This window comes from Callorhinchus milii, unplaced genomic scaffold, assembly GCF_018977255.1.
Source record: "Callorhinchus milii isolate IMCB2004 unplaced genomic scaffold, IMCB_Cmil_1.0 Scaffold14, whole genome shotgun sequence".
Classification (NCBI taxonomy): domain Eukaryota; kingdom Metazoa; phylum Chordata; class Chondrichthyes; order Chimaeriformes; family Callorhinchidae; genus Callorhinchus; species Callorhinchus milii.
Genome location: NW_024704755.1, coordinates 9,069,784 through 9,080,067, shown reverse-complemented (window position 1 = coordinate 9,080,067; position 10,284 = coordinate 9,069,784). Strand labels below are relative to the sequence as shown.

Here is a 10,284-nt window from a genome sequence, read left to right as displayed (position 1 = left end):
ACAGCCTGCCGGCCGCTCTTGTGCTCCTCTGAACGCAAGCCCGGGCCAAACAACCGCAACGTTATTTCTATGCGTGGCGATAAAAGGGAGAGATCGTGCCACTTTCAGGGCAGGATAAACCAGGGACGCCTCGCACTCTCAGTAGATTTCTGGCTGAACAGGTGATCCCCCCCCCCTCCCCTCCCACCCCTTCCACCACCGTTTGCTAAGTTTTTTTTTGCGCGAGGGGTTTAGTTAGTAAATAAGGTAGTCACGATCGGATTCACGCTTTTTTTTTGTTAACTTTTTTTGTGTGTATATATATATATAAACATTGTTGTTAGACAGAGAGTGAGAGAGAGAGAGAGAGAACGAGTCTTCGGCTGTTGTGAACAATTTTTTTTCGCTACCGATTCCGGGAGGTGGAGGTCAACGAAAAGAGGACTGTTGTGTCGAGAAATATATATATATATATATATATGTGTGTTTGGTGCAAACAACAATAGAAGCACGTTATCGAGTGGATCCTCGGTGCAAAAAAGATATCTCTGTCTCTCTCTCTCTTTCGCTGGATATATATATACACACACATACACACACATACACAATCTCCACGAGTCACTTGCGTTCGTCCACCAGTTGCAAAGAAGTTGTGCCGGAGAAGAACGGAAAGGAGGAGAGAGAGGGAGAGAGAGGGAGAGCGAGAGCGAAAAGAAATAAAAAAAAGAGAGATCACAGAGGGGATTGACTGACTGACTGACTGACCGGCATTACTTTCCAGCACCAGTGGACAAAAGTACGGGCGGCGGGTGGTGGTGGTGGTGGGGGGGGAGGGAGACGTCACACGCAGTCCAGTCCACTCCGAGAGGTTCAAGTTGCCGCATTGCAACGGGGCAGCAGGAGCAAGAGGAGGAGGAGGAGGAGGTGAGAGGGAGAGGAGGAGGAAGAGGAAGGAAATCGTCCACGGAGAGCAGATTTATGTGACGAAAGCGCCAGGCCGTCAGTCAGTCACTGGACCGGACCGGACAGCGGCACCTGGCCTCAGAGAGAAGCCATTCTTTCGGAAGAGTGAATAGCTGGACATGTCCAGACGGAAACAGTCTAAGCCTCGGGCCGTTAAAGGTGAGAGCAGGAGATTATTATTATTATTATTATTTTTTTTGGTGGCGTTTTTTTGGTGTGTGGGCGAGGTGGACATTTTTTTTTGAGGGGGGGGAGGGGAAAGGGTTTGTTGTTGTTGTTGTTGTTTCAGGGATTGACTTTCTTCCTCCCCTCCCCCCCCCCACCACCTTCCTCCTCTCCTCTTCCCGCTCCCCTCCTCCTGCTCCTCTCGCAGCGTGTCAGTCAGCCAGCAACAGGGAGTCTGTGTGGCTCAGCTGAGCCTCCCTCCCGCTCCCTCCCTCCCTCCACGGCTCACAGTGCGCAGGCGGGGGGCGGGAAGAGCCGCCCCGCCCCGCCCGCCCCGACCACGTGCTCCAACTCCGCGATCCGATTGGCTGCCTGTCCGCCCCCCACCCCACCCCACCCCTCCGGCCCCAGCACGCGGCCCGATTCAATTTCATTTGACGGTTGCAAACCGGTCACGTGGGCAAAACCCGCTCAGCTCCGGCGAAACCGCCGAAGCCCTGACGGCTCCGGGCGGGTTCCCGGCGGGTTCCCGGCGGGAAGGGCAGCGGGAACGCCCGCCCGCCGGACAGCGATGTCAATGGCTACCCGGTCTCAGCCGGTTAGACGTGCGGCCGTTAGCCTAACGTGCACTCTGGGCTCTCCCCCACCGCCCCGCCCGCCCTCCCTCCCACCCACCCACCCACCTAAGCCTTGGCTCGTGCCCACCCATGCGCCTAATACTTTCAGGAATTGGGCAAACCCTGGGATGCGTTCCTCTCTCCAGGGACGGGAAGAGAGAGAGAGAGAGAGCGAGAGAGAGCGCGCATTCCATTCCGGCAATCTTATCCGGGATGTCCAGGCGTAGGTGGGATGCAGCGGATCCCCTCGGTTGCTTTGGGTACTCTCGAGCCCGGTGATGGGCTTCCGCATGTGTGCCGGACACCTGTCTGAACTCCCCCCTCCTCCTCCCCCACCGGCACAAAACAAAAAAAATCCAAACTCTCCCAGGGGAGTCTTCCTCTGCTCTTTCATTCCCCCCCCCCCCCCCCCCACACACATACACACACACCACGCACTCCCAGGTGAGTCTCCTCTCTTCCCCCCCCCCCCCCCCCACCACCACCATGGAATTGTTCTCTTCCGTCTTTCCTAGACATGCCACGTGTGTCTCACTTGTTCCCCGTTCCCAGATGAGACCCTTTTTTTCTTAACCCAGCTGAGATTTTTTTTCTCTCACTCTCTGGCCACTCTCCCTGCCCCCCTCCCCCCCCCCCCCCCCCCCCCCCCCCCCCCCACCACCACCACCACCAGTCCCAAATGAGTTATTTTTGTCCTGTCCCCATTCCAGGTATGTCATGTTCAATTTCCTCTCCATCTTCGTTAAATCTTTCCCCAAATCCAGCTACGTCCCCTTGAGAAATGTTGCACTGATGCAGATCAAGAGCTGGCAGAGGAGCAATTTCCGGAGGGGCACGGAAATACCAACCAGTTTTTTGACAATAGTTCAGCAACAAAGCCCAACCAACGTAACCTAGGAAATCACATATACGCTTGTTACTAATCCTTTACTGTTTTGTTGTAGCCTGTAGGTAAGATGGGGGACACCTTAAAACTGGAAAATGGTCAGTGTGGTGTCCAGGTGAGTGACAGCATTGGTGAAGAGGAACTGGTGGGCTACAGTGGTGAAATGGATGATTGAGTACTTTCTAACTCTGGGATTTTGAATTTATTTTGTATATGTATGTATATATAGTGCGTGTGTGGTGTGTGTGGATGTATATTTTTACATATTTATACACACACATTATTTCCTCTAGGTATGAGTAGTTTTGCTACTGTTTGCCCTTTCCTCTCTCTTTGCCCCTCTGAAGGGATAGTCCAGGCAGATCTACGAAGATGATATGTGATGATGTTCTTACCAGAGATTAAGTACTATGGTTTAATCACTGTAATTTATCAGTTGATGATCTCCAATTGACTACCACAAATGCAGTTAAGTTTTATATACGCAAACTGAGAATATTGGGTAGGAATGATTACATAAATCTTACTGAGTGGTTCAGTTTATAAAACATATGATTGAGATCAAAGCATGAGTGGTTTACAATCGCCTAAACCACAAGACTTTTTTTATTATTTTACCATTTCCATTTTTTGATAAAGCTTATCGGGTACTTTTTCAGTTGCTGTAGGCAACTTGTAACTTAAAACAAATTAAAAATATACAGTACTGTTATTTGTCCAGCTAGGATTGCTCTCTTAGCTGGAGAGAAGGGTTTTCATATGCAGGAAATGTCCACTTCCAAGTTACATTGTTAAATTGTTTGATCATCAACAGTGCTTTTGGATTATTATGGATCCGTCAGTTGAATCCCAGGGAGATGAAGCTTACTGTGCGTCTCCCCTTCCCCTCCTTCCAGCACGATGCGTCTTTAGAATTGCTCCTCTATCAGTTTTGAAAGGGCCATAGCCTGAGTGGACTGGTTCACTAGAATTAATTAGTGTATTACTGGGAAATAATACTCCTCTATTATGTTTATGAAACTAATTAAGGGTTTTGTATGATGGAATCCTGAACAAAGCTTTGAGTTGTTTCTAAAGATCTAAACATTCTAAAGTTACAACTCATTCATCATTCAAAACTACTATTTTATGTACTATATTGAATTTAAAGTTTACTAACTTACTGTTTTCTTTGAAAGTTTTTTTTGTCATATTTGGACCCCTTCAGATATTTTTAAATAATATAGAATGGGCTTTTATAGTTTTGTACACCCCTAGGTAGTATTTGCTAAAGAATATTTTACTAATGTCTAACTCAATTGTATATGGTGTATATAGAATGTCTGATGTGGATCTAATTTGCAATGTTTATATGAACTAAGGGTTTGACGTGTTCTTGTGTACAATGGTTCACTGATGTGCAAATGTTTGTGGAGACAACAGTTTAAATCACAATCATGTAATTTGTCCCTGTAGTAAGTCGTTCTGGAGCATTCAGTTGATGGTGTATCAGGGGGGGTACAGAAGATGTCGGGATTGTGGTATTGTAGAATGTGTGCGTTTATTATTGCAGATTGATGGCTCCAAAATGCCTGCCCTGCTAAACGCAATAGTTTCACAACGGGAGGCATCTGAATGTTCACCATCATTGATACTGGATGAGTAGATTAAGAAACTTCCTCACTGCAAGAAGTTATGGTTTTTAAATATACTTTTTCCTACAGGAGTACAGGTAGTGTTAACAGAGTGTGATCATTGTACACTTTTTTAACCCCTTTAAGAACGTTCACAATCTTGATACAAAAAAAAACCGTGCAGCCAGCCATAGGCCCATGAGCTTGGTCAATGAAGAAGAATGTTTATTCAGCAATCTGTTTTGGTGAAGTGGTATGTACAGAGCCTCCAAATCCACATACCCATCTGAAAGTTTCATGAAAACTTGTTCAAGTTCTCTTGGACATAGGTGATTGTGTCTGCTGCTCATCCACATGGATCATACATTTACACTACTAAAACAATTGTGACTATCATCTTTCTTCGTTGTTGCAATTTTTAGTAACCATGATATACTTGTGTTGTGTGAATCACCAAAACTCTTGGAAGTACTTTTAATCAAAGTTGCTGGTGCTGAATGTTTTAATTATATGTGGTACCAGAATCGAAGCTTCTGTAGCTCAGTGGTTAGAGCACTCGCTTTGCAAGCGAGAGACCTGAGTTCAATTCCAGGCAGGGCGAAACCTTGGGCAAGTTTCCTTACTCCACACAGAGCCTAATAATAATCCCTCCAAAGCCAAAAACAATAATAAAAATTGGTCATTTTCAATCTACGACTGTTTGTGGGACATTGCTGTGCGCAATTGGCTGCCGCGTTCGCCCACAAATATACAGTCAATTCACTTTACAGTGTGTTCTGTGGAGCGCTTTGGGACGTCCTCCCGACGTGAAAAGCGCTATATCAAATGCAAGGATTAATTAGAAGCTACTATCTGGTAGAATTTTTTTCTTTTTAAGTTTCTTTTGTGGGGAGGGTTACTTAGATTGAAATAGTTCTCCCAAGGAAATGTTGTTCCTCTTTAATGGGCCAGGTATTCCGTTAGGCTGTAATATTCTCCACTGTAACTCAAAGTGTGAAGAGTTATCCCATATTACAAGTATGGGTTGTTGACCTCCCACAGATGAGATCTTTTAACAGAATTATTTCTCAAAGGGAGAACTATGGGTGATATTTTAAAAGGCATGTCAAGTAATAATAATCCTTGCATTTGATATAGCGCTTTTCACGTCGGGAGGATGTCCCAAAGCGCTTCACAGAATATACTGTAAAGTGAATTGACTGTATATTTGTGGGCGAACGCGGCAGCCAATTGCGCACAGCAATGTCCCACAAACAGTCGTAGAATGAAAATGACCAATTTATTATTGTTTTTTTTTTGGAGGGATTATTATTAGGCTCTGTGTGGAGTAAGGAAACTTGCCCAAGGTTCCGCCCTGCCTGGAATTGAACTCAGGTCTCTCGCTTGCAAAGCGAGTGCTCTAACCACTGAGCTACAGGACTCCAAAGTGAAAGTTTATGTCGTGTCCACCAGATTTGCACATGGCATTTCTAAGTACGGTCTGACTAGATAATTGGAGTTTCAACACCATGACTGGAGATTTGAACTCAATACAGACTTTAGGGCAAATAAGTGGTAAAGGTAGTTGAAAAAGCTGGGGAAACGAATGAGAATCTTCAGTATTCGACACTCCAATCTTTTACAGTTTCCTACTAATTAAGAATTTTAGATTTATTTCTCAAGAGTTCAGAGATTTTGGATTAATTGAAGGAAAATGGAAAAAACATTATCTTGCAGGTAAATTTGAAATGGAAAATATTTCCCTCCGGAGGCCAGTCTCAATGGCACAATGCAACTGAGAATGGCTTCCTGAGGGAAAACAGTTTCCATTACCAAAACGTCCTATTGATTTCACTGTGCATAGTCTATACTTCGTGGCACTGAGGGGAAAGTTGATTCAAATGAGCTGGGGGTATAAAAATACTTTTGTACATGGTACAAAACTTTCATCTAATTTAAATGTTGTAAAGTACTGTTGATCCTGGCAAAACATCCATATTGGATTTGTTGCATTATCTCCTCTCTGAACTTTAGTGAAATTTCAGAATCCTGTGTATTACAGGGTGTATAGAATAATGAATAATGAATATTCTGGTAAATGTGCCCCATTTGTTTTTCTGTAAAGAAAAACATCTCGTCTCTTAACAACATTTTAAATTTGTCTTTCATGGTGGTGCTGCCAATTGGTAGTGATGGAAAAAAAGTAGTTGTCAAGCAAAATATGGACTCAGGCAGGACAGATAAAGAAAATGAATTAAAGATGCTTGTTGCTGGCTGTAACTTTTCGGGCATCCTGATTGCAGAAGTTAGTTTTGCTCTTGTGGTTTGACCTCATCACAAGCTATCAATTGTATAAAGCTTCTACCACATGTAAGGATGAGAAATAGCAGGGAATATGGATATAATAATCCTAAAGAACTGGGATGGTGCAGTCTGGAAAGAATTTGAAGATTCTAAATTATTTTGTAGACTGTAAATCTGGCCATGATAATAGATGGTGAAAGTTGATACACATTATTCCTGTCTGGAGAAAAATGTTGAAGACATGAGCAAGAAGATGCTTTTTTCTTCTCAGAATGGGATTGAAGAGGACCTTCGTGGGCATAAACACAATAGCCTAGATCATTTAGTTTTATAAATTTGGTTATTGTGAACATAAAACCTGCATAATCTTTGGTTCAACCGAATCAGTTTTGATAAAGTCAAGTTCACGTTAACTTTAGTGATGTCTATTCTTGAAGATTATCAAATACAATAGAAATGCAAATCTACCACCATAGATTTGTTTTACTTCTAAAGATGTATTTTAAAGTAAAATGTGTGACCTGAAGTTAGCAGTTTAAAAATGGTTCAAGCATCTGTTATTAAAATAATTGCACAGTAATTATCATTGAATGCAGTTTCAGTGGATGCCACATTTCCAGAATTAATCTAAATTCAACCTTAAAATTTGGTGAAATGGTAACTCCCTATTATATCTCATATGCTGTGTACTATAAACGTTTTGGTAATTTTGATCAATCCTAATGTTTCATTTTATGGTGCATATATTGTACTTGTTCATATTGTGGTGGAAGAGCTACCCTGAATATGGGTTCCTAATACTGTGTTCACACATGTAGTCGTTTCAGGGTACAACCAACAGTCTTCACAGGGGTGGCTGCATACTGTAGCTAAATCTGACCTGAACCATGCTACAAGCAGGTAAGGCGAGCTTGTAAACTTGCTGTGTAGGCTTATGGCTAGTCTAGCTTGCTTGGCGTTGGGGGTGAGTGTGGTACCATGCTAAAAATCTAGAACTCGCCTGATTTCGGATTTACTGAAAAGTGACCGAATTCTGTTTTATAGAAATCCAAACCTAATTTGCCAAAAAATATTGTCTTAGCCAAGTTATTCCTTTCAATATTACTTTCTAATTGTTATAGTTAGGATTCAGGTTCAAGTTTGTGATGGACTGAAGTCAGTTTGTGTTGAACTGATCTGACAATTCTAAACCAAGGCTGGTTCACTCATCCCTCCTTGCTGTAATGAAGGTATGACTGTGGGGGTGAAAATGTGATATTCTGTACTTTTTGCAAATAGTGATCCGTGCTGGTAACTGGAAGTGCATAACACTGATTCACTGGAACTCTGTTCCAAAAGTAGATTACTTCAAATTTGAAATCCTACGGATTGGTATGATACACATCTGGCTAGCTGTAGGAGTTGCTATTTGTGAATCCAAGTACTGAATATTGCATTTTCAATCCTGGTATACTTATTCCAGGATGGGCGTTGGGTTTAAATACAACTCCTAACTGGGTTTTGGAAGGCTTTAACTTTTAAAATACCATTGAGGATTTTGCATTATTCTTTAAAATTTAAGTTTTTATAAACCTTTCATAACGATCGTTAGTAAAACAATAGTTTGGACAATGAAATAATACACGTGACTGCACTCCAAAATAAATATCTTCCTTTCAGACCAGAACTTCCAAAATCCATCCTAGGACACTTGTTCTACTTGTGTTGATGTTACTTGTATTGATGTGAATGTAGCACGAAAAACTGATATTTTCAATACCAGATGTATTACTCTTAAAAGTAAGCATTTTTTGTCAAATATGATAATGGAAAAACTGCTATTTGGAATTTTTTTAAAAAAGTATGTATTTTGTTATCTTTATTTTACAAGTCATGGTAATTAGCAAGTTAGTATGATGAAAATGGGTGTTGGTGCTTAGGAAAATTGTTATCTTTGCCAAAGCACCAACACCCATTTTCATCATACTAACTTGATAATTTTGAAAACATCCAAAATCTTTAGTCTCACAACTTGCCCATTTGATGCAATGGCAAAAGAAACCTGGCTGCAGAGTTAATAACCTCAGTTGCTTTTTAGTGGGTCACTCTTGTTTATTGCATATCGTCAGATATGAAATTGGTTCCTTTGTAAAGCAGTAAAGCATTTGAGCACCACTCTCACAAACCGTGTCTTATTTCAGGGCCACTTTCACTAACTACATAATGGGGTAAAGGGATATGGGTCTGTGTCTCTTAAGATTCCCCACGTGATGAGCTCCTGATTCCAATGATGCGACTGGCTAGTTGCCAAGTAGAGGCAGGCCCTTCTTTATAAGCAGAGGACAGTAACTATAGGATCAATAGCTCTCTGAAAAGTATTGGTCTTGTAGATTTAATGCCTCTTTCACTTATTCTCTGGATATTGTGATAGCTTCATCACTTGTGCTCCACCGAAGAGTATTTCCTGTTAGTGAGACCTTAAAAAGGGGAATGGCATTGAATTTGACCTCACCATCATACAATAGTGAAGGGTATGAATGAAGGCTTGGATGAACGTGAACCACAGGTAAAGTGAGGTGGGTTACATGTATTCCCTGGGCTACATTAAGAGTGCTTCTGTGCTGGTTAAAACAAATTACTGTTTTATTAATATGTATTGTTAAGGCCAGAAAATAAAGCATTGGACTAACGTTACACTGAGATTTTAGATCTGTGTCTTTAAGTACAATGAATAACTTTCAAAGCTGGCTTGATCCACTTTTATGGTCAGGTTTTGTGAAGGTTCATTTTCTTTTCCTTCCTGCTTATTTTTTTCTTATTTCTTTCATATTTTGTCCCTTTTCTGCTTAGTGTTTTTTTTACTGTCTTCTCACAGTGACTATTGAGTGGCAACTCCTGTCCATTTTATTGATCATGTTACTCAGCAGGAAAGACGCAAGGTTTCAGTCACCAACAACATGAAATAAAGAAGTGCCCTTTCAAGTGCAATATGTAATTTGTAAATCAGTGATTCTATGTAATTGTTTCAGAACATAAATTAAACTTGGGCTGCAATATTAAGTTACGGACTTGTGATTCCAATATAATGCTTGTATATCTATTTGTTATTCAAAACTTCAGAATATTCTTTTTCCTCGCATTTCTACTTTTCATCTGTTCCCTTCTGCTTCTTTTCCCCCTCCATTACTCAATTTCTGCTACACACTGAGTGTTTTCTCCCTCCTCAGCAACCCCCACCCCAATGGTTTTGGGGCTGTACGAAAGTGCTGGGGTTATCACTGTTTGGTGCTGGCTGCAGCCTTGTGACCAGAGTGACTTGAGGCTTTCACTGGTACTCAGGCAATTTGCCTCCACAGATAGTCTTTTGTATTGTCTGCCTTGGCATTGACTCTATGCTTGGTCAAGGCTGAATGAAAGTGACTCAGTACAAAATGGACCTGGCCACTGAAGCTCCACTGCAACAAAAGTTTTGCAAAATTCATATTTATCAAGTAATGTCCTCTTCATTCCTTTCTAAGAATCCTTTGTTATGTGTTCTCAGCCACACAGACAACACATGAAAATTTATCCTTGACTGTTTGATCACGACACAGACTAGATAGGGTCATCCTATGGGATATTGACCTGAATAGTGGTCAAACACTGAAAAATCAGGATGACCTCAGTGTTACTTGTTTAGTGGGTGCACTTTTCCCAAGTGGTTATTCTAAGATATCAGCTTGGCTCTGTTAGCCCTCTTGGATATAGATCAAAAAGAAGTGGGATCAAGCTCTATTTGAGGACTTCGATTTGATAACCT

At 41.9% G+C, this 10,284-nt stretch overlaps 1 protein-coding gene across 3 annotated transcripts in view; it reads left to right on the top strand.

Annotated features, from left to right (window-relative positions):
• The first annotated feature begins 721 nt into the window (after window positions 1–721).
• Window positions 722–10,284, top strand: part of znf423 (zinc finger protein 423) — a 128,338-nt gene continuing 118,775 nt past the window's right edge. For all 3 annotated transcript variants that reach the window (XM_007889432.2, XM_007889430.2, XM_042340318.1), the window contains exon 1: window positions 722–1,101. In XM_007889432.2, the coding sequence (XP_007887623.1) occupies window positions 1,062–1,101 (40 nt within the window). In that variant the 5' untranslated portion in view covers window positions 722–1,061. The remainder of the gene's footprint in view (window positions 1,102–10,284) is intronic.